This window comes from Streptopelia decaocto (genome assembly GCF_964273445.1).
Source record: "Streptopelia decaocto genome assembly, chromosome: Z".
NCBI classification, from domain to species: Eukaryota; Metazoa; Chordata; class Aves; order Columbiformes; family Columbidae; genus Streptopelia; species Streptopelia decaocto.
This window is the reverse complement of record NC_138657.1, coordinates 27,124,031-27,149,176: the sequence shown is the minus strand read 5'-3', so window position 1 is coordinate 27,149,176 and position 25,146 is coordinate 27,124,031. Positions and strand designations below refer to the sequence as shown.

The 25,146-nt window shown below is 34.1% G+C and overlaps 1 protein-coding gene across 1 annotated transcript in view; it reads right to left on the bottom strand.

Moving 5' to 3' along the window:
- Positions 1-25,146, bottom strand: part of VPS13A (vacuolar protein sorting 13 homolog A) — a 105,818-nt gene that overhangs the window by 24,069 nt on the left and 56,603 nt on the right. Inside the window, exons 42-59 of the mRNA XM_082074915.1 lie at positions 24,366-24,467; positions 23,017-23,175; positions 22,642-22,903; positions 21,570-21,730; positions 20,321-20,424; positions 18,754-19,051; positions 17,206-17,601; positions 16,311-16,415; positions 16,067-16,213; positions 11,496-11,624; positions 10,680-10,813; positions 9,093-9,222; positions 8,519-8,754; positions 6,238-6,391; positions 5,310-5,456; positions 4,616-4,697; positions 3,188-3,257; positions 2,583-2,688 (exon numbers count right to left, since the gene is read on the bottom strand). Coding sequence (XP_081931041.1) covers positions 2,583-2,688; positions 3,188-3,257; positions 4,616-4,697; positions 5,310-5,456; positions 6,238-6,391; positions 8,519-8,754; positions 9,093-9,222; positions 10,680-10,813; positions 11,496-11,624; positions 16,067-16,213; positions 16,311-16,415; positions 17,206-17,601; positions 18,754-19,051; positions 20,321-20,424; positions 21,570-21,730; positions 22,642-22,903; positions 23,017-23,175; positions 24,366-24,467 — 2,922 coding nt within the window. The remainder of the gene's footprint in view (positions 1-2,582; positions 2,689-3,187; positions 3,258-4,615; positions 4,698-5,309; positions 5,457-6,237; positions 6,392-8,518; positions 8,755-9,092; positions 9,223-10,679; positions 10,814-11,495; positions 11,625-16,066; positions 16,214-16,310; positions 16,416-17,205; positions 17,602-18,753; positions 19,052-20,320; positions 20,425-21,569; positions 21,731-22,641; positions 22,904-23,016; positions 23,176-24,365; positions 24,468-25,146) is intronic.

Genomic DNA, 25,146 nt, shown 5'->3' with positions numbered 1-25,146 from the left:
GATTTTTAAATCATAACAATTCTAAAGCCATAGTCAGAAAAGACCTAACCAGCGAAACAAACAGAAGTTGTAACTGAAAATAATGTGAGAAGTCCTTTTAGAGCAGTAAACCCAGCTATCACCTTGCTAATTAAACAAGCCAAACAGTCAAGGCACTAGATTTCAAGCAGGGGTCAAATCCTAAAATCATGCCCCGCAATTCCACTAAAAATGCAAGTGTAGAAGAAGGTCTCCTCTAATCTCTGCATTCAGCTCCTAATGCTGGTCTCAAATGATTCATCTTTTGACTGGGAGGCGAAGGGAGAATAAAATACAACAATGTATTTTTTCCACTACACAACCATGTATTGAAAATTAACATAATTCTTCAAACTACCACAATTATCTAGAATTCACAGATACACCTGGCACAAACAGATGTAACAGAGTCTATGCCCTAATACACTGCTGGGAGTGACTAGTTTAGACTACATATTCCTGCACATGAAAATACAGTGACATTTCTGAAACAATTCTAAAGTAACATTATTAATGTTTATTAAATCTCTGCTTTGTTTAAGGAATCCTTCAAATTTCCTTATATTTCATACACCTTAATGAGGCTGCTCATTCTTACTATTTATATTTTTAGAGATGTTTAATTACGCTGATGACACTTAACAAAATTGGACTCATCCAGCCTTCAAAAAAAATTGCATTACTAAGTTTTGCTTCAAGAGTTTATAATATAAAAAGACTATATATTATAGAAATACATGCCTAGGTCCTGATTTGGAAAAAGGTGACTCTCAGAGAGGATCTCATTCTTTAAGGTAAAATTTATTTAAAATTTACATTACCACCAAGAAACAAGAGTTCCTTAGTCAACAAGCAATTAATATGTTTTGTGAGATTTCACAAAACTGTGGTGCCACCAGAACTCTGCAAAGAATCCACAGGCTTCAAATTACAGCAAAGACAGACATGACTAGGAAGAACCAACTAGTGCCTGACAACCCCAAACTCAAGGTAACCACTTAAGTGTTGTGTGAACTGGAAAGTACATTTAGTTTTCCTTTATCACACGCCAGAAAACAAGCTACAAATAATTCACCAAAACCAGGATCTTCTTTTTCAAATTCAAAACAAATAACGCCATATGATTAAGAAATATAAGTAGGAAACTGAGGTTATATTTAATACATTATACCACGCAAGAGTAGCGAATTTACTAAGATGAAAATAACGTATTGAACTACAACCCATAGTGGACAAGTTTTACATGAATTTATTCTGTTCTAAACTTGGAAATGCTAACAAAACCCCTATCTTGCTTGAAATGTTATTCCAGGAATTAATTCCCTTGTTCCACACTTCCTTCTAATTTTCAATGTATGTTTACAATGGAGCAAATTTTAAATATTTTCTGCTTATTTTAGTATAAACCCCAGTAGTAACACTTCTTTAATTTCTGATGTATAGATACGGGGAAACAAAAGCAAAGTAAGCTGCCTTTCCAGCACAGCATTCACTTGCCACAGTAAGACAATACGTTTTACTGCATTATCAAAAAGGACTTTTTCCTCTCACCATCCAGGCAGAACTTTTATGAAAATATTTCTGGTTCATTTTTCACTAGCGGAATTTTTGAGATAACGACAAAACCAGTAAACTTTCATCTAAACAATTTCTTATCGGTTAGTTGTGTACTGACATTCAAATTCCATTACTCTTAACAAGAAGAGAATACCCAATATACATCAGAACTGCATCATATCTATAAAGATTATCACATTTTATTTTGTTTGTTTTCTTTGGCAAATCCAAGAAACTCTGTCTCCTCTGTTGCTTTATGGTTGTATCTGAAGTTTTCACTATTATTTCCCAAGCAGAACACCTTGTACTTCATACTACTATATTTTATTTCTACTGGTCCTTTGCACCAACTCCTCTCATTCTCCCTGCACAGTAATTCAATTCCATCCCACTGCCCTTCCCCCTCCACTTAGTATCACCATGTCAACTACATCATCTTCAAATTTTATACTTTTGCACAAAATTACCAAAAACACTTTCACTTTCTAATTAGGCTCTCTCTCCATTCCTTTTACATTCTCTTGCTCTCGTGGAAAGGCAAGTTTCGGTGATTTCCCAGCCAAGATTTTCCTAGATTTATTTTTATTTTTTAAATAAGCTGCACTAAGGCAACTAGTATTACTTTAACTTCCTTTCTGTCTTGGCTTCTTAATTAACTGATCCATCAGGCATTAGTCAGACCAGAGAATTTACAACAGCATTAATGTCATTCTTTTCTGAAGGTTTTGCAGCCTTCTTTGCATAGGATGCAAGATGAGGATAAAGGAAAGAGTTTACTGTTTGCCGCGGGCAATGGTAACTCTTAAAACCCTCCCAGCTTCAGATTAGTTGCAGACACAGCAGTTAACCAGTGTTACGGACACAGAAGTCCAGATTGTTATGGTTTGTTATTGCTGTTTTCATTTGTGTTTTTTTTTTCTTTTTCTTTTCCTTTTTCTTTTTTAAAATACAAGATGAATAATTACAACTTAAAATCTATTAATCTTTAAACAACAAAAAGTTTCTACCTCTTGGTCACTCAGCACATCAGCCTGTGTGAAGAATTCAACCAGTGCATACAGAAAACCAAGATCTAATCTGAGATCCATCTCTTGAATCAGGACCTTGAAATACCTGCACATGAAAAAGAAACACAATTATTAAGGTATTTTATGAAAATGTGTAACACATAAAATTTAATCTGGGGTATTTAGTCCACTTACATATTGACTTCAAATACTTTTTTTTTTTTTTTGAGGGATTCACCACTACTGGTGAAAAGAGGTCTTCCCATAGTTGTGTGAGATAAACATGTTTCCTCTAACAAGAACTATTTTAATCGAGTAGCAGTATTTAAAACTGTATATAGCACTGTTAAATATAGAGGTTTTTTTAAATTACAAAAGACTAAGAATCTGCATTAAAAAGACACTTAATCCTTGCTGTACTCCGCAATTACATGGATAATAAAGGGGGCTGAGCTTTCATCTCTCTTTAAGTGCTCTGACCTTTCCAAGAATGAGCTGGTGTAAAATTATCCTGCATTATGTTTGCCCCTACAATAACTTTAGTTTTAAAGCTTGCTTAAACATAATCAATAGCAAAAGAGAAGGAACATGTCAAAAATACTTACTTAATATGAGATATTTGTGAGTGTCCTGCAGTTCTCATGACAATACTGACATCGGTAAATGGTTTTGGTGCTATCAAGTTGTAAATAAAAAGAGATCAGCACAGATTTTCATGACATATATACCCTTATTTTTTAAAATTAAAATGTCACATATGTTCAGGATTTTCTCAATCCTGTAAAACAGGATTACATAATGGATATGACTGGCAAACAACTAAGTCAGGGAAAAAAAAACAGGAATAGAAAGGAACAGGAAAACAACAATGAAATAGAACTTCAAAATTCTATTTCACTGATCTCTGAAAATGTAACATTTTCTTTTAAAAGCAAACAAATATTGATATAATCTTAGACTTTAATAATTTCCCTAGTCATGGAATAAGATTTTCCAACAGCAGATAGAAAAAACATAACAAAAAAAATAATTCCACAGATTTATGCTCTCTAGCCTTAAATTGATCATATTTAGAATGAACACCTCATATCATAGTAGCTTCTGTACAAAATTACAAGCAGTATTTTTTGTCTCAATCCAAAATCCCTACTGAGATTACTCTGGTCTTCCAAGTGACTTTTCCCAGTACAAGTTAATTGAATACTGCAATTCATCACATAATAAATTGACATTAAGCTCTATGCTCATAGAACAGAGAACTTCAAAGGCTGCATACAAAGTAGGCAAAATATAATTTGCCATCTACAAAGCTTATACATGGTGCCTCACATAGCAATTTTGAGTTTAGACTGGCATTGGCACACATTCCTTTCTTTATTAGTTGTGTTTTTTTCAGATAGGTCACTAGGTCATCTATTGCATGCAAGCAAAGAAAAAATAAACATGATTGAGATAAAAAAATTTATTTGGGGCATTAGGGAAAAATGGGATGACTAAATATGAAAAGTGAATCCTCACTGCCCTGGAACTGCAAATGCAAGTAATACAGAAACGGTGCAACAAATTCATTACCATCAAGATAAGAAACAATTCGATCTTTTCCTATTTTCAGCAGGCAGCCCTTCTCCTGTATTAGTCAGCATTAAGTTTTAGTTGCCGCCTGAATGCAACAGCCAAAAGCCTTTTATAAGCTTGATCCATATGTAACTTCCACATTATGCTCTCCAAGAGCACTGAATTAGTGTGCCAGAAAGATTATTTAAAAGGTATGGTATCAATGGATGAAAGAAATCATGTTTTCTTCTAACTGTTAACTGTTTAAATGACTTTCTGTTTATCTTCTGTGTAGAGAAAAAAGCTTCATTATCTCTAACATTAGTATTCGTGTTCTCTGTAGTCAGTAAGCTTATACAGACCTCATCTGATGAAAGTAACATGGTTAACTTCAGTACAAAAAAAAAAAAATTAAAAAAAAAAAAAAAGCTATCTTGTCATTTTAGAAGTAAGGATTATGTTAAACTAGAACAACAAACCTGAATCCAAGGTGATGGACTTCGGGGGTTTAATAGGATAGAACACAAAGGGAAATATGGCTCCAGGAATCTGGTTTTGTATCTAATAGTGGTAAGGACAGGACAAGGCACAGCACATTAGCTTTTCAATAGTGAAATATTTTAAAATCAGGACACACACAGGAAATATGAACATTACCTATAGCATTCCAACAACTATAAAGCAGAAAAAAAAACCTGCTGTTGTGGTTCAAAATACCTCTATTTTCAAAATGAAATAATCCAATCCAAATAGTCTATAAAAGCTTTTATAAGTTAGTGGTGATCAATGCTATGCAGAATTTTTGCAAAGGATTTATTTTGAAAAACTTGAACATATGCAAGACAACTAACTGTACTTTATTTTTTGGTTGGTGTTAAGAAAAGCCAAAAGCGAAAGCATGGGAGATGAATGGTAAATGTTGTCTCATGTCATAGTTGTCTCGTGCTTTATTTTGTTTAGGTTTTTTGTTGTTGGTTTTGCTTATTTTTTTTTTCCCCAGCAACATTTAAGTAGTATTTCTGAAGACTGAGAAAAACCGATGTAGAAGGCAATGAGTATAATTAAATGCAAAACATAACAAATCCAAATAATTGTAAAAATAAATCCAAGTTTCCATAAAAGTCACTTTTTCTTAACAAATAACTCACAGGTTTTTTTTTTGACAAGACTCACCTGTATCCTGTAAATTTGAATTCTGAAAGACTTCTGATGTGCAGATGAACTGTATTCTATTTTTAAAGCTGGCAGATAATTCCTTCTGATAGGAATCTCATTTGGTTGTTGAATTTTCATGTTCATTCCATTAGGGGTTAAACATACCTATTGTATTATCAAAGAAAATTTGGTATGCTGTGTGTTTCAAAAGATTGTTTTATATAATATACTTTACAATTTACACTGTTCATTAACATTTTAAAGATAGCTTAGCAGTAAAAGCTTTGCAGCTTTTGTCATAAATTTTAATAGAAGTAAAGCTACAAAATACGAATTATTTGGGGGATTACTAGTGTTTAATAAATGGCGTTCCAGAGTCTATGACTGAGAAAAAAAAGCTCATTTACCTATACCATATTCATTTACCTACAACACATTTCTCATGAGTAGCAAGGGCGGCAGCATTTGGATCATAATATGCTTCTACATTCCAGAATAATTCCTGGAATGATTTTTTCATAAGTATGCAGTTGAATGACACAGTTGAATTATCCCACAATAAGGCACTTGAAAAATACACGGTTTAGTACTAAAACAAACAAATCCCAAACTAACATCCTGACCACCTCCCTGGTATAACAAATGAACCAAATATAAAGCTTTTTTACAGTAGTTTTATGCCTCTTTAGTCTCATAACCTGCAAAAATATCACACTTCAATTTCTAAGTTAGAGGCTAACAACAAGAATTCTGTAGCAAGCTTTCAAATGTCTATGGATTTTTCTTCCCAAAGATTGCTTTTCTAGCTAGTGTTTTCAAATGGATTAGGCAAATCAATCATCTCAAATTTTCACTGGAAGTTTCTTCAAAGATAGCAAAATCGATAAATTATCTTTTTTTGTGTATTTACTTGTAAACAACAACATTAGAGAACTATCAGTATTACCAAAACATTTGATTCCAACTCAACAATCTTATTTTCTGAAGGGCTTAGCTCGCTGTACTCTTTGAATTCTTGCTCTAATTTATCAGTCTGCTTAACACTCATTGGTCTCCATCTCGATTTCTTCTTGGGTTTCGTCTCCCAAACCACATCAGAACTTTGAAAACAAAACAAAGGAGCAAGAAAGAAGGGTTAGCTGTTTCAAAAAAAAGTTTTGCCCACCATAGTATGGCTCTCACAGAATGAGAAGCCACATCATAAAGCACTACTGCAGTAAATAAAAGTGACCCACATCACCCACTGCCTTCTTGGTACTAAGTAGAAAGCCAGTCTCTTCAATATAATGCCAAAAAGAGAAGTGAACAGCAAATCTGTATAACTCCCCACTTGGATGAAGATGGTTATCTGAGGATACTTAATCAGAAAGCTCGGCTGCACCAGCACTGGCATTCATTATTCTACAATCTCCATACACCCCTGTATGTATTTTGGCATACCTGAATTTGCTCAAAATTGAGAAATTCTTCAAGTCAAAATGAAATGCCTCCTGAATTACCTGTACTTTTGATAGCTAGTTTCTTCACTCTTTTGTTGTAAACCAATATATGATTTATGGTGGGGGGTTGTTTTTTTTGGGTGTTTGGTTTTTAGCAGTGTTTTTTTGGTTTTTGCTTGTTTTTTTGTTTGGTTTGGGTTTTTTCTTTGTTTCATTTTTGGATTTTGTTTGTGTATGTGAGGGTTTTTTTTAATGGTATCCCAAAATAAGTAATTTTCTTTTGTCTCTTATTTTTATTATTAATCAAGCAACAAAATAATTAATCACCCTTAATGGGCACCAGACTCTTTTCTGCTTAATTCCACTGCTTCTATGAGAAGCTTACATGTCTGATTTCACCTTACAGTCAAACAGAAGGCATACCACAGGGCACAAACCAAAACTATTAGCCAGGGGGAGGGTATTTCCACAAGTTACTCTATAGCCCACAAACACATAGCTTTTCAGACACAGTCCCCTAATCCAATACACCTGCATCTGTGCTCAGATACATCAATTGCAGAACCACCAAAAAAAGGCAAGCTAAACAGCAAAACAACTGCTATAAAACAGAGTACCAACTTGAAATTATTGTGAGTTTTTCTTTTCTTTTTTCCCTCTCTCCCATTTCTCCCCCACTGTGCTGTCACCTCAGAAATGGCATGATGAAACTTTTTTCTGCATCAAGTAAGATACAAACTGCCTTTTCTGTTCTTTTTATAACGAGGCATTCACAAATGGGAACATTACAGATAACAAGGGTTTTTTCACTGTACCCAAGGAATCATCTCACACCCTCAGACAGAGCTCTCATGAGTTTGAAATCAACTCAGGGTTTTAACAAGAAAACAACACCAATTATAAGCATTGTTAGACTACCGACTATGGATACCTGCTTCCAAAAACCACTGATTTGGTGAAATCTAAACACTACTTTGAATCTAGGCAATTAGCTACCACTTTCAATAGAGTGTTTCCACTGCCTAGATAGTTATCAGAGCTCAGTTTCTCAAGTGAGGGTAAGCATTGGGATTTTCTTTGTGAATGACAGATGTGAATACATCAAGTTTACCTGTATGTGAAGTTTTTTTTGTTTGGCAGTGCAGTGCTAAGAATTAATCAAGAGAAAAAAAATCTCAACCTAGCAACCTCACAGCTATGAGTATATGGAAGCATGTAGATTACAGCACTGATACACAAGTGTCCCTTGAGCATTCTAAAAAGCTCCTGTGTGAATACATGATAGTACATATTTCTTAAGCATTACGTAGTTTCTCTTCTGCTTCCCTCTGAAATCTTATAGCAGAAAACCTAAAGTACTAGAGCCTTGGAGTCACCATCATTTCTCAATCTCAAAAGAACTACAACCTGTTACTACATCAGAAATTTCAACACACAATTCAGCAACTTGTTTCTGTAACAAAGAGAGAAAATTCCACTGACACAAGCTACCCGCAGTCCTTACACGTTAAAACTCTATTACCACCCCCAAAACTACATGGGCAGGAAATACTTCTGTTCAATGTACTGGGCAGTTTGCCACACAGAGTTACAATTATGTGTTGCAAAAACACATACATCCAAATACAGAAAGCATATATGTTAGTATAAAACATAGTGAAAAACATTTCTTACTACAACAGGAAAACAATCGTTTAGACTTTCTTCCATTGCACCCAAAATGAAATTCAGTTAGTGAAAACATCTGAGCTTAAACATTATAAACTGTTGGCACACAAAATACGTTACCTCGTAATTCCAATGTAAGACACCTCTTGCTTTGTGTAATTATTAACCAACGAAATTCCAACATCTTGCAAAGATAGAACAATTTCTTGTTCTGCTAGTTCTGCTTTTACACTTTCATATGCCAATCTAAATACCTTCTCATCTTCAGTGATTAGGACAATACGCTGCAAACCTTCAAAAAATGACACTAAATAGACCACTTTTCTACAATCCAGGCTGAGTATTTCCATTTTGTCCTACAAACAAGACAGGAAAAGTCGTTACAACTCTACTCATCATTCTACCCCACAAGAAAATGCAAAAGTCTTAGCAGCATGAACAACAATAGAAAGCATTCTTATAGGTCCAGGAAAACAATAAGTTTTACAGCAGCTCTCACACATACACTTTTGAACTGAAGACAATGCTTATTGGCACAAGCCAAGCTGTAGCAAACAGAGTGTTGTTACTGTTCTGTGTTCAAACCCCATAAATGAGATTGCTGATTATACTCATTACATACGGAATTTCATATATACACTGATGATCAGGATAATAAATTAGACAGCATTAAAGAAGATTTAGATAACCGTACCTCTTTTGGTGTAATTTCCTCAGTTCGATTTCCACATTTCCATTTCAACTTTCTAGATCCTGCTGGGTCTGCCCAAGTGTACAGTACTGCCTTATTTGGCTGAAGACAGTCTTCCAGTTCACTGATGGAGCTAGAACAAAGTAACATTAAATTAAAATATCAATGAATATTTATGAATATTTTATAATATTTTATTTTATATGGCTTTTGCATTCTAGCATTTCAAAAAGAATACTTCAATAACTTTTTCAAATAATGAAAAGGAAAGCTTAAAGCAACAACATGCATGAAAAAACACGCCCAAAAAATTCTCAAAACAATAATAAAACCAGTATTTATACTTCAAGATAGATATGTATACTTGAAAAATAAAGTATACACAGTAGATTTTTAAATACTCGTTTGGGAAAGGTTTAAAGCCGCGCTAGGGGAGGTTTAGACTGGACAACAGAAAGCAGTTGTTTTTGTTTTTTTTTTTTTACGGAGAAGGTGGTCAAACACTGAAACAGGCTTCCTAGAGAGAAGAATGATGCCCCACACCTGTCACTGTTTAAAGGCATTTGGACAATGCTGTAACTTTCTGCTTGGTGCTGAATTGGCCAGACAGTTGGAACTAGGTGATCATTGTAGGTCCCTTCTAAGTGAAATATTCTATCCTATCCTACTCTACATTGTTCATTACAAGTTACATACATACTTATTAAATTTACACTAAGAATGCCCAAAAGCCATCTAAAAAGATAAAAATCACTAATCTTTACAAATAAAAACGAAAGCAAGCATTCTTCAGACAAGCATAAGCATACAGCTGCAAGCTTAGTTTGCCGAGCAGCTTTCACTTTTCAAGTGAAAATCTTTAAACAACACTGCTCTGGTTAACTAAAAGGAAAAAATGGTAAAGGCTGTTATGCTTTCAAAAAGAAACAGGTCAAGAATGCTGTAGCTATGTTTACACTTTTCAGCACTGCACAGTATCTGGATACAGTAGAAAAGACTTACAAAGACATTCCAGCTTCAGAACAGAACCAGTGTAGTTGCATGCAGATGCAGAACAAAATTTTCACTGATTGTAGATAATTCGTATATGTTAAAATAATCTTAGTTTCGGTCTGGCTTCACAAAATTTATGTAACTACCTATCCATTTTTCAGTCTGCTCCCTCATCTCTCACATAACTGTTTAACCTATTCTTTCAACTGAATCTCAACTAAATGTGATAAAACAGTACAAGTATCAAATCTGATACAAGTCATTTGTTAATTATTCTGCACAGTTAGCACCTACACTACTCCAGAAAAGCCAAGCACATCCTTTGCCTCTCCACAAATACAAAGGAATGTAGAGGGCAAATCCACAAAGTTCATATAAAGAGAGACCACAAAACAGCTTTTTTACTTGTAGAAACAGGCACCTGTCACCATCTAAACTTGCTCTGTTAACCATAATTCCTTCAATTTATAAAACAGATTTCTTACAGCCATTTCTTTAAAAATAGCCTTCTTTTCAAAATAGGCATGCTTACAATACATGAAATAAGAGTTCACCTGTTTCCATGCAGACACTCACACTAAAACTCCTTCTACATACCTTTGTCCATACTCAATAATTTCCTCTTTAGTATGGTTTATCAACAGAAATGGAGCTGCACCATCATGGTAATTGGAAAAGGTAATCACTGTAGAGTGTTCAGTCAGGTTTACATCCACTGTAATTCCTCCAAGCTATAAAATGTAAAAATTATAAAGTAAATAGCAGTGGAATAAATTTATAGTAAAAAAAAAATGTAATTTAAGTATTTCAGAAAACCTTTACTCTCATAAGATAAAACCCTCAAACAGTCAAACAAGCAACCTCTTTTAACATAATTTTAAAATACTTTCCTGATCCAGCTACTAGGTAACAGGCTTTGCACTTTGTAATCAAAACTCAGGAGTTCTGTACTGTGAAAATTTAGACTGGTAGTAATCTTCCTTGAATCATTCATACTCATTAATGCTCTCCAAAACATTCTAGTATTAAAACACTTAAATTTAAAAACTACTGCTAGAGAATCTATGTGTAACATAGAAGTAAATGTAGTGGAGTCAAAGTTACTTTTCAAAGTAACTTAGTGTTACTTTAGAACTAATGTAAATACTTCTCAGCCTCAGCCAGAGAACATTAGCAAAACAATCTATGTTTTATCTTCCATAGATCTCCTTTGCAGAGAAGCGCTTAAAACAAAACACCTACTTATATCTGTGTGTACAATGAGAATGACAATAATACACTTGCATATATATAATCTTTTCCCCAGCTAAGATTTTTCAATACTTCATTGTATGGGAAGACAGAAAGTTTTGAGAACAGAAATCAAAGTTATTTACATTTTTTTCTACCTATTTTCTGAAGGCAACCATTTACCTTGTTGTCCAAATGCAGTAGCAGACAGTTTTCTTGCTTATCAAAATTTATTTTCTTTGGTGGGAGATTAGAATTTTCAACTCTAACAAGAAGTTTGTTGGCATCACTTTCAGGCCAAAAGGGAATGCACTAGAAAAATAAAATCAGATATTTTCAAGTGAGATAAGCTAGATATTAAATGGTATTTGCTTTAGCCCAAAGTTGATCTACTCAAATTCTACCAAAAAGTGTAGTGAGTTAGATCAGAAACTCTATTAAGAAACTTAAAAGTAACTACTTACCTGACCACAATAAATTACAAGGAAGTCAGAAATTATTCAGACTACAGTGAGGAAACTGAGGAGTTAAGGAGCTAAAAGTGAAAACCTTAAGACTTCATATGCACATAAATAAATAGATATAAAATGGATAATGTAAAAGAAATCCAGAATGTAAAGCTGAGCATGGTTACAACACAGAAATGGCCAAGCTCGTTACAAAAGAAAATGGGAAATGGAGGAGCAAACGGAGGGCAAAATGGAAAAAAAAAAGACAAAGCCATTCTTCCATTAACAGACCTCTTGTCAAACAAGTATAAATTACAGGTCCATCTGACAGTGACAATCAATGAAAAAAAGGGATATCAGCATAAATACATCCCATAGTAACTTGAGTATACAGGACATCAGCTTACTAGCTATTCTTTTAAAATACATTATATATATATACACACACATATATAACCATGCATATCTGTAGGTATATAATACGTAGAAATAATATATGAAGCATTAGGGAGCTAAATTGGAGAGCATGTTCCACTATTCACATCCACAATTGAAATCATAACCGTTCTGGGTTTAAAAATCCCACAGACAATCTCTCTTCAATAGCGTACACACCATATAGATAAGACAATAGGCAGGGAAGACAAAAGTTTTAATTGTAACTAATGAAAAGTTTCCAACTAATTAAAAGAGTTCTGCCACAGGAAAAACCTATGATAGACAATAACTCTCAACCAGCAAGAGCTGAAGTCTGTCTAGATAGACTAGTTTTCCTGTATTCAAAACTGTTCACCTGCAACATGCAAAACATCAGGAGCATCTTTTTCCAACATAGGTTAAGAAATGGGATGTTTATATTTAATTGCATCTGAATCCTAGAATTAAAATCTTCAATGGTGAAAGACTAGTTCACCAACTTACCATACCACTAAGCTCCCTTTCCCATTGTTTCTCACACCACAGGAAGCAGGAAGACAAAGGAAAAAAATATAGTTAAACAGCAAGACTGAAGATGTTATCTATAGCAACATATCCTACAGACAAAGAAAACTTAAATTGCGTTGTAAACCAGCAAAAAATGCAGTAAGTCTCAACATGGAAATTAAGAGAGCTCAATGGAAATTCAAGGAGAATCAGTCAACAGTAAACAGAAGTTTGAAATCAAAGCCAAAATAATTTTAAAAGATTGGCTAAACAAGAAGTAACAGACTGAACAACAGAGAATTGAAAAGTAAAATGAAGGTGTTTCCCAGTGTTTTGTCACAGACTTGCAAAATTTGTCACTAGCTATTATATTTATACATCAATCTCTGTTCCATAATAGGACCTTTGATTTATATTTAGAAGTGGTCTTCTGCACACCCTTCAGCAATGTTGCCTTTCTTCCTTTCTTTGTTTCTCTAAGGATATACATTGGTTAGCTGTCTTGCGCTATACCTACTTTGAAGGATTGTCCTTGGCAAGCCATTTCATACTAATCACTGACCAACAATTTTTATTACAACCTTTGAAGAACAACGGATTTTTCTAAAAACAGAAAATAAAGTTTTATATAGATTGACTGCATTCCAGAGAACATGTCCAAGAGGAGACAGGTTCCACACAAGGATTTTTTTTTTTTCCCCAAGACGACAGGCTGTCACTAGGAAAGAAGAGCAGATAAAAAAGCAGCAGGAAAGACTCTGCTTAACTTAAAATGACAAACACAGAATGGGAGAGAGGAGAGCAAGTTGAGATATGAATTAACATTTCAAAAAGCTTGCTGTATTTTTTTAAGAGCTACCTAACATAAAAGACCAAAGTGAGAAGTACCAAAAAAATTACAGGCATTAATTACAAAAAATCTAGGTAAGCTGGATAGCAGAGTTCTATATCTCAAGAACAGGATCAGATGGAAACTTGTTTCTGGAAATCTATCCTGCACGCCCAAAGATAGATCAATACTGTCTGGACTCTACCTAGATTTAGAAGAGATAAGAAACATACTGTATTGAGCAACTGGATTACAAATGAATAACCTTGGCAGACTTAATTGTCATAACTCAGATTTTTAGATACTGCTTATCAAAAGAGAAATTATCAACAGAATGTGGAAAGGCAAACAATTTTTGGAGTGAAGTTTGGAACAATTTAGGAGGGGATATGGATTCCTCTGTTGAGCTCTATTACTCCATTTGATAAAGTGACATATCTAATCTTTCAAAAGATATTAGGAGCAATTCTAAAATCTGCAAGTCTTCCCTTGATAGTTGATAACTGAAAGGAGATCAATTAATACAATTATGGAACACCTGAGAAACAATTACATTTGTGGGACATGCTAGAAAATTCTGTAAGCATATCAATAAAACAGCCACAGGAAAACTGCAGATAATAAATGTAGCAACGTATTTGAACTTTCAAAACTATTGCCTTAGAATATTTTTTGCAGAAAATTTCAAAAGTTCCTGTAAAATAATTCAATTTATCCTAATAACTCTATATCAAATATAAACCACAAAACACTGAGAAGTAATAAAATCTGACTGTATTTTCTCAGAATATGAAGTCACTACATATGCCACTACATATGAACCAGTGTCATTTCAGAGCTTTATAAACAAAATACATGAGGGATCATGCATGTTCAGAACCTAAAAAACTATGTAGAGTCAGAGTCTTACGACAGTTCTAAGAGCTCCAAAGATGATTAGGGGACAGGAGCACCTTTTTTCCAAGGAAAGGCTGAGAGAGCTGGGTCTGTTCAGCCCAAAGAAGAGAAGACTGGGAGTGGATCTCATCTATGCTTAGAAATATCTTCAGGGTGGGTGTCAAGAGGATAGGATCAGATTCCTTTCAGTGGTGTCCAAGGACAAGATGAGGGGCAGTAGGAACAAACTGCAACACAGGAAGTTTCTTCTCAATATGAGAAGAAATTTCATTACTTTGAGGGTGACAGAGCACTGGAACAGGCTGCCCAGAAAGGTTGTGGAGTCTCCTTCTCTGTAGACATTCAAAACCTGCCTGGATGTTTTCCTGTGCAACCAGCTCTGGGTGAACCTGCTTTAGCAGAGCGGTTGGACTAGATGATCTCCACAGGTCTATTCCAACCCCAATTGTTCTGTGGTTCTGTGATGATAATAATAGTAGGAAACAGAACAAGTGTGTCAGCTTATGGGAAACAGTATATTATTGAGTAGAATCAAATAAACCTTTTTGAAAATAATGATAAGCATTATGAGAAGCTGAACTGATTTAAACACTTGAAGATCCAAACATCATTGTGTACAGCTTAACAAAAATCACAACAGAATAATGGCAAGAAGAAACAAGCAAAGTAGTATCGATTTCATAAATTGAAACAATGGTATTTAAAAGGTATTTTTTCCAGGATCATTAAAGATAAAATGCACACTTAAGGGGCATGTGTTTAAGCTAACAAACTGGTATGGTTATGAATCTGATTTAAAGTATTCTTCTAATGTTAGTATTTAAGTTTACAAGCATTTTTGGTAACCATTTGGAGTATCTATAATGCTAAAGAAAAGTGAGAAGGCCTCCAGAGTTTATGCTAAACTCTGTCTGTTTTGCATATACTCTTTTCATGACTTATTGGAAGGGATGGAGAGAGATTTCACTCTTCCCAGAAGGCAGTATGGATCATTTTCAGCCTTCACAGAGCTCCACCACTACCCCAAACAGAAGTTGCTTTTCCTTCATGTCCTCAAGGAAAGCATGATGGCCTCAAAGCACATGCAAAATGTAATTAATGGGATACTGCAGTGCAAACAACCAAACTGCACGCCTAGTCTGCAGCAGTCAAAAGCCCAAAAGCGATTTCCACACCACACAGCCCAGGGACCAGTGATCCCTCTCTAGAAAGGATGCAGTAAGCACTAAAAGCAGCAGTGAGACTAGTCCCAGAAGAACAGTTTGGAGCTATCTGAACTGATCCACATGAGATTTCTTCCTGTATGATAGTGGCATGACATGTACCTGGTCAGCCAAACCACTGCAAAAACCAAACAGGGCTTCCAGTGCCATTGCAGAGAGAAATAATATAGTAACAGTACAGGTGTCTTTCTCATGCTATTTATGATGCAGGTAACAGAGAAAACATTCCACTTGCAACATAAACCAGCTTTACAATATGCCCTGAAGAAACATTGAGAAAAGGTAACAGGACACAGACTATTCATTGAAATAACACGTGTTCAGACACTGTCACTGAACACATGGCTTCTATTTTCCACCTGTGAATGTTCAAACCATCTTTTTTTTTTTCCTTAGAGAAACAACATGGAATAGCTTCCTTTATAAGTTTACCTGTTGCAAAACAATAGGAATCCACTTTTCCTGGCCTTCTTCAGCTACTTCCAAAGTGTATTTGCTTCTGTTTGAGATCATAAAAAACGGAGTGAAAGTTACAATTCTAGTAATATTAAAACTGCTGCTGTGTATGGTGACACCAACCTGTGAACAGAAAGACATTGTTAGAAGTACGCTGCTATTTTCTTACCTTGCTCATATCTCCTGAAAGTAATGAAATTGAAAAATAAATTTAACTCACTTGATATTCCTTTTTATGACTCTTGCATTTCACGGAACCATGACTTCCAACAGTGTCCAGTGAAAACTGATCAGACAGTTCACTGTCAGTTACCATAAGCTGCACCTGTGAAGAAGCATCCTGAATTAACTTCCAGTTTACAGGCAGTGACAACATTTAAAATCATATATAAAGTATGCATATATATAAACATAAATGTAAGTGTTTACTGAAAATACTGGTGTTTCTATTAAAAAGTCAAGACATAACAATTGCCAGTATCATCTCAGAAAGGTATTTTCTACCATCCTTAATTATAAGCTATGTAGACTAAGCAATTTAACTGTAAGATACTCCAGAGGAAGCAACCAAAACTTGTCAGAATTAAAATATCAAAGGTAAATCACCATAGTCTTGTAATCTCTCTCATATGATTCATCTGTCAGTGACACTCAGCATTGAAAACTCACATAGCAGGCTCAAAAGGTAAACTGCATCTTAACATTAGCTTACTACCAATTCAGACTCAATCTGCCTACCACCACTGCAAGTATCCATTTTTCAAGTACCACAGCTTTACATTTCCCACACAACTTCAATGTCTGTTTTAGAATAAGAACCTTTATACATGCAGTTTACTAGGAATAAAGGAAATTATTTTATTTATTAAACACTTCTCAGTAAATTTTATTCCTCTCAAAGACAAGAATCTCTCTTAATATAATATTTCATGCTGTAAACTTCCCATCTCAAGCATATCCGACAAAACACTTACTTAAAATATTTATCTTCAGACAGGGATATAGTATACCCTTTACAGAGTACAGCATAGTACAGATACTTTTACAGCGTAAAAATACTTTCACACAACAACATACAGGAGTACAGAGATGTCATGTTTTACAAAATATAATACCTTGTTGTTTTGGAAGAAGTTTTTGGGCTGGAAAGAAAAAAGGAGCGGCTTTTTGTAATCTGGAGGATGCTTGCGGTGAATACCATCAGCTTTGTATTGCAACATTCGACCGGTTTTATTCACCATCCAGTACGGACTGTGAATTGCTATAATCATCTGCCCAGTTGTGTAAGTCACATGGAAAGCAATATCAAGTTCAGTCTTATCCAACTCTGTGATGCAGTAAAACGTCGTGAAGGTTATATCTGGTAGGTTGCTTTTTATATGGTACTCGCTTTTCCAGTTTTGATCAAGATAGTTAAGCAACTGCAAATCTAGTTTTGTTTGATCCAAGACTGCATTATGAATCTGGGCAGAACATCCTTCTTCCAGAGTGTCATATTTGTTCCCATTTCCCTTTAAAAAAAACCCCAAACAGTGTACATTTGAGTCACACTAAAAATTAGTATCAACTTTTATTTTCTAGTTAGCTTGGAAAATTACGATAGGCCAAATTTTAAAATGTTTACTATTCTATTTAACTATGTTACATTCTTAAAAGTCTATCTTAATACATTTTATAGTAAAAAAAAAAAACCACTATGCATGGTCATGAACACACATACACACAAATCCGTCAACAAATTCAAATATAAAAGCATGATTAAATGACAGATTTTCTGAACTAAGTATTTCTTTCACTATAATTAAATTTGTAAGAGACATACAGAAAAAAATCCTGATATTTCCATACAGTTGGTAGAGGCCACAGTCCCTATCTCCAGTAATTGTGCATTTGTGACAATATTTTATGATTAAATTCTACTATTTGAGTCCAAGTACTAAATATGAAGACCATCTGAAAAAAAAAAGTTAGTGTCTCCCACCTATACTTCTGTTATCCTAGGTCTGCATCAGTAAGCAGCAGGACACAAACACAGCACATCCACAGAATGAAACAATTAGTGCTGAGGAACCAATGTCCACACTGAACATGTTTCAGGCATTTTACTTAAGAACAGCTCTCATCTGGCCCTAGAACAAATGCTTATTAACAGTCAAAGTGCACCTTATTGTTTAATTTCATCTGAAAAGAATATATAGACTGGCACCAGGCTGCTATTCAAGCCATACCTGACAAAAAGGCAGGCCTGTGAAAACATGCTACTGCTATAAGTCAGTGACAGCACATGTAACGCTACTGCAGGCTGACCATGTACGTCACCATAACTCACAGCAAAACCTACACTGCTTAATTAGGCTCAATCTGCACTTGAGCAACAGAAAGTTACTCCTTCACATGGCTAAACTTGTACAGTGCTTTAGTTCGCATATGTATCTAAAGTATGACCTAGTACTAATGATTAATAACACCACTTTTCACATTCTGGTATCATTTCATTTCTGCAGATACAGACTCACCCTTACATGATCTGTAAACTTGTCTCACAAATGCTCTAACAGAAGCCCATTCTTTCAATATTAATTTATAAACACATTTCTACCAGATGATCAGCTTAATATCATAGGTGGGAAACATCACAAGAAAATTAAACATTAAATAATTACCTCCACAGAATAAGTTATTTGATAAGGAAGAAGATTGCGGAGAAGAACAGAAGGCCATAAATGAACAACATATGGAAAATCCCATTGATCTTCTGCACATAATGAAGATGTCAACGTGTCTTTTACAGGAACAATATTGATAACAAGCGAGTGGTTAGTTGACCTCACAGACTGGCATTTCCTTTGTAATAAACTGTCAACATTTTTCATCATTTCATCAAATGTGATTCCTTCACACATATCATATTCTCCATCCACTCCATTTTCATTGGTTAGTGGTTGCAAACTCAGTATGGATCTGTAAATGAAAACATTTTTTGAACACTTGCTATGCAACACTGACCTTCTAGTATTATTTGACCTCTAAAATCTTTCTGACAGTAATTCATTGCCTGCCTTCATCTTGCTTAAAGGAGGAAGAAAAAGGTGGTCTGGACCCTAGAAGTTCATGGAATTGTACAAGTTGGGTTTTTTTGTTCCATACCTCCACATATTTCCCTTGGACAGAAGGGACTGTTGGCAATTCTTATGAAGAGGCTACTGAATTCCCTCACAGGTGCTGCTATATTCCTGCTCCAAGCAAAAGGTCTGGATAAACAATTCAGTCCTATAATAGATCTGCAGAAAGTACCCTTCTTTTCAGTCACATAAAGCATCAAGTTTATGGATTATTTACACTTGTGGCTTTTGTAAGGCATCTGCTTTTGTAAGTCAGCTGCTCCTTGACTGAAGATTTGTGGTATTTCCTTTCCTGACTGCCTAGTGGAACTCACTCATGTACCTGCACAATGAATCAGAATGTCACTAAACCTTATTAAATAAAATACAGATAGTTAGAAATATTAATGAACTTATATACAGTAAAGTGTAACTTATTTAATAATGAAAAAGACATACTGTTGTCCTCTTAAGTAAGGAGAGTGTTTGGGGGGAAAATAGAAGGAAAAAGTCTCTATAACCATAAAAACAATCAAAGCAAACTTTTCTGCCTAAAAATTGGTGAGAGTCCAGATAAAATGGCAAGGAGTTTGAAAATTTAAGTGGGTGTTAGCTTGAAGGTGCTAATAGCATAACTATGCTGAAAACCAAGTCTTTCTAAGGTTAACAAGTCTTTTTCTACATCTGTGATAGAGATGGAATGTATTAGTTCCAATTTTTTACTTTGGAATCACAAAAACCAAAGTATTACTTTTTTTTTTCTTTTTAAATTAAAATAACCCTGCAATACATCACTACATATCATCCTGCTAAGATAAAAAGTTTGTACAGTATGTATGACAATCACTGTGTTCCAAAAGAACCTGGGCTCAGATTCTTAAAGTAACTTAGATAATTAAAGTTGTTTGGTAAAATGGATTTCAAAATACTTCCAATTAAAGAATTAAATAATATTCTGTTTAACTCAAACTAGATGTTCTGAGAAGATCCTACCCAGCAATGATAGTACAGTATTAATTACACTATTAGGTAGCAAGAAGAAACATTTTTTCTTGGTGTATTGTATGGATACAATAATTCCACAACACACAAACACATTATATGAGAGAAGAACAATGAAATTAGGTACCTGTAAGAGGACAATGGTATGTTGAATTCATTTTCTGGTGAAGCAGTCCCTAAACATCTTCCTTCCTCAAAAATATTTAAAGGGGTTGAAAAATGATTCCTTATCTATGTGAAATAAAAATCCCAAATATGCATTAGGGAAAACTGAAAAGATAAAGTGTTTTGAGTCTAAGAGAGCACAGAATGAGAACTCTCTCAATGTTCATCTTATTCATTTACCATTCAAAGTCAGGTACTTCACAAGAACTGTCTGTAATACCAGTAAACATCCTTAAATGATTTGGTTGTGCAGTTTAAAACTGTATTTTAATTATGAAATTAATATTACTATGAAATACATTTGCTGCAAAATTATTTTCAAGGACAACATAAAGCCCTGTAAAACCAAAGACAAATAAATATGAACTACATAATAAGTTCCCAAATAACTTTCTCTTAAATATAATACAGACATTGGTGTGTGCGTCAAAATCCATATGACAGAAAACACAGGGGAATTAAAATATTTATTTAAGGTTAAAACCATCAACATCCTTTATAATTTGGGGGGGCATATAGCTCTCTTGTTCTTTGCAAACATTTTTTTATTTCAGCGTTAATGTAATGGCATTATTAGCTCTGGAAAAAAATTCATTTAGGGAAGAATAAAGTAAATGAGGTTATTAACTACATCATAAATTGCTCTGGGCAAAAGCTGCAAGTGAAATGTAACAGGGACACAATTGCTATAGAAGTATAACTTCTGGACCACCTCTATACTTGTAAACTATACAATGTCAATCAAAAAAGATATATGCTCAAAGGGCTCACTCTTCAGCTGACTTGGTACTGAATTTGAAATTCATGTATCAATGGTACAGGATGAAAAAAAACAAAAAATGATAGAAGGATATCTTGCAGAACCAAGGTAAGGTTAAGAGGGGTTTGATCACTTCATACAAATCAAATAGTTGAACAAGACTGAAATTATAGCTAGTATTAAAAAACCTTACCAATGAATTATCCTGATCTAAAATGTGGTCCCTTTCCACCTCACCCCACTCCAGTCTGTGTCACTTTTAACAAACTTTTTATTCCCGAAAACCTCTTCTAAACTACCTTAATAATAGAGAACAGCAAAGTTACATGAATTGTTCAGATAAATGTTTGAAATATGTTTTCTAAATGTTTATTTAAAGATGACAGGATCATTTTCATCCATTAAAAAAATAAAATAGTAATGGAATAATAAATAATGGCAATATAATTACTTGAATAGGAGAACGTATAGTTATCATCTTGCTTCCTTCAACAGTATCAATTTGGCAGACAATGGACCTTTCAACACCTGATTCCTCGTGTCTCACTCTGTAAATACATCGACCCACTTTTGTCAATGGAATCTTTTCCACAGTGGAATGATTATGTGGACCTAGAATTTACGAGATGAGAAAGGAAAGACTCAAAAGAAGTATAAAGATAAATTTGAAAGATAGAAATGTGCACCCAAGAACATTTTCTATATCACTTAATCTATTAAAAAAAAAAATTAGAGATGAAAAAGTACAATCCCTAGGTTTTATTATGCCAGGCTTGCAGTTTTACTGAAAAAACAGAAATAATTCCTTTTTCACCACAGGAAAAAGAGCAAGTGAGTCTATCAGTCAAATATTTAAGTGGTTTTGCTACTGCAAATAGAGTGTCTAAAGAGAAATGTTTACATGATGTAATGCCTTAGTAACAAGGTACAGATCATACACACTGAAAACTATTCAACTAATAAATCCTATAGCCAAGACCAGTCTGAAAAATCAGGTTTGAAAAACTGTCAATTGTTACAATAAATCAGCTGAAATTGTTAACACGTTCACCATTAAAAGTAGCTAAATTTTACTTTTAGCTCTACTTGTGTTTTATTTTAAATAATTTAAAATAACATTTACTTAAAAACATCCCCCTTTAGAGTAATTTCTGCTATGAACACACATGCACACAGGACTCAGAATTCTAAAAAAAAAAAAAAAATTTTGGGTAGCTTAATTTTGCATTAATGTATGAATACAACCAAAAATATTTGATGACAGTAAAACTGTGAAATAAAGATTACTTCACTAAATTATTATAGTAGAAAATTTATGCTACAAAAATTAACAAGCATGATACATGTAACTTTTAGCTGTGAAGACTAAAACAGGATTTCAAATGCTGCCATGCATCTAGAATCCAACTGAAAACTCCTTTCATGTTACCTAGTCTCCCAATACTTATTGACCTTTACAAGATACAATATTATGCATCATGCAATATTTAAAAAAACGAAGATGTATGAACTCTGTAACTTACAGATCTGAATGTAAAACCTCTTGCTACTCAGAGTTGTCATTGCAGTGAACTGGTCACTCTCGTTTTTAGTTCTGACAAATTCCATATTTAAACTCTCTCCATCTCTTAAATGAAGTACTTTTGCTCCAAATTCAACATTTAGGACACTAAAGGAATCACTAGGTAAGACAGTGATAGGAAGTCCTAAAGAATTTATTATCACAAATGGTGCTCGGTCTTTTTTGAAGATGTCTGAAGTTTGACTAGCCGCTTCAGCAAATGCCTAGAAAACAAAGTATAGATACAGACCACAAATATACTGAATAAAACTTCATCAAGATAATCTGTGCAAGCATTCATTTAACAATTGTCACACTGTTAAGTAATCTTTCTTACCGTGCCCAAGTTACTCAACATTTGTAGTCCACATTTGGATAGTGTAATGTTGAGCTGGTCTTTTGAGGAAACATTTATTACTGTTTTATATTCTGGAACTTTGTAGTTTTCTTCTTCAGCATCTGATTCAACCAATGTTTTTTTAGCCTTCTTCTTCATCTGAAAGGAGATTTTTAAAGAATTCTTATGCCACCACTCCTTTTGTAGCAAGTTTCACCTCAAGACTTTTTTTTTTTCTCCCTTTCCTAATTCTATGTTCTGCCACAGTTTTCCTTCTTTGTTCATGCTTTTATTCGCAAATAAAAATAAAATGAGAGAATCAAAAAGGCAAGAGGCAAAAGATATTTCAGAAGTCAATGAAATTCCAATAACAGTAGCTCAATTTCTCATTATTCAAAAGCAAAGAACATACACTTATATACTAACTAATAACACATAAATGCTGTCTGAAAACATTTACCTTATCTAACAACACTGCATAAAAACTATTATACATAATTGATTTGCTACTCTTAAAAGAGTAACGCCAAATTTTGTCTTCCAAACCATGTTTCCAAAACAAATATTTATTTTGTATGTTTTCATCTGTTTGAGGGAAAAAATAAAACTCAAATGGAATACATTTTCCCGGTCTTCAACATTTCTGGAAATCATGTATTTCTAAATGTTGTATTTCATATCTGTGCAAGAAGATATGTGGTTTGGCTCACTATCTTCTCCCTAGGAAAGGGAAGGTTTTCCATTTTGAGCATCCTCTCAGGCTAAAAATACTTGAAAAGTTTTGAAAAAAACAGAAAACTATGCAATAAAAGAGTTAAGAGAGATGGAAGAAATTTTAAAAAAAAGTATGTCTCTTCCTCAGATGCTTATCTACTTTGAGGCTAGAATCTAGACTATTTTGGTATGAAAGATGGAACTGAACTGAGAAGAGCACTATTCCCACAGTAGGCTTTGTGTTAGTCAATAACAGCTATCAGTTTTTCTAGCAAGTTTCTGCTACCGATACTACCATGGAAGGAGATAGTGGACTTCTGTCTTCCCAAAGTCACTGAATGCATCATTAGCATATAAACTAACTTTAGAGAAACTGATATAAAGCCATTAAGTTTATGTAGTGCAACTGAATAAGTCTTCTTGCCACCTGAAAGACAACATAAATTAAAAGATCTGTGACTCTGGATCTTCACTGGTGCAAGAGATGGTTTCACTGACTAATAGGCCAAAAAAGTCTCAGTAACCAACAAGAAGAACAAAATCGTTAGATTAGTCTCAGCAATGAAAGATGAAGAGCATTTGCCTTCTGTAACATATTGAAATGGAAGAGTTTAGTTTAGTGTTGGAAAGTATACCTTGATTTCAAGAGTCCATGGTTTGAATAAATCAGTCTTCTCAACTTCTAGTGGTTCAAGCAAAGGTTCCCACACCCCAAACATCTCATTAAAATAGTGTACCTATTAAAATGCAGAAATCAATTAGGAAACTACATACAATTGTTAAATCAATGAAAGTTCTACAGATTTTAAAAGACTCACAATTCTGATTTACAAGTATATTACTTACTTTCATAACATAAAAGACATAAAAAGATTACACTTTCAGTTCCCACCATAAGATGAAGCAAATGCATTAGAGAAATAAATGAGACAGGTGAGTCTCTATTGCAAAGACCTACTCCCAACTAAACAGTATAAGGTGTGTCACTCAAAATATAATTTTGGCTTAAACTGTAGGAACTGGAAGGTTAAAGCACTATAAATTAGGAAGACTACTTACAGCAACCATGGAATTTTATGTCACTGATTTCCAAATATGAGCCAGTTCAGACATTTTATGTACAATACTTGTACTACATACTATTTTATAGAAATGACACACAAACATATTCTACTATAATCTTAAATTCAGATTGAGTTTTAGTCAAGTTGCCACTCCAAAATTTAATATTGATACAACAAGGCCAGAAACTGTATAGAGTACAAATGTGAGACTGTATAACACCAATTACTCCCATTAATACATTACATCTAACACACTGGATTTTCATTTTAACTACCTTTCATTCCTGCCCTGCTCCCACAGCATCTATCTGCAGGAGTTTAGTCTTCAAATACATGGATTAGTTTTCTTTTA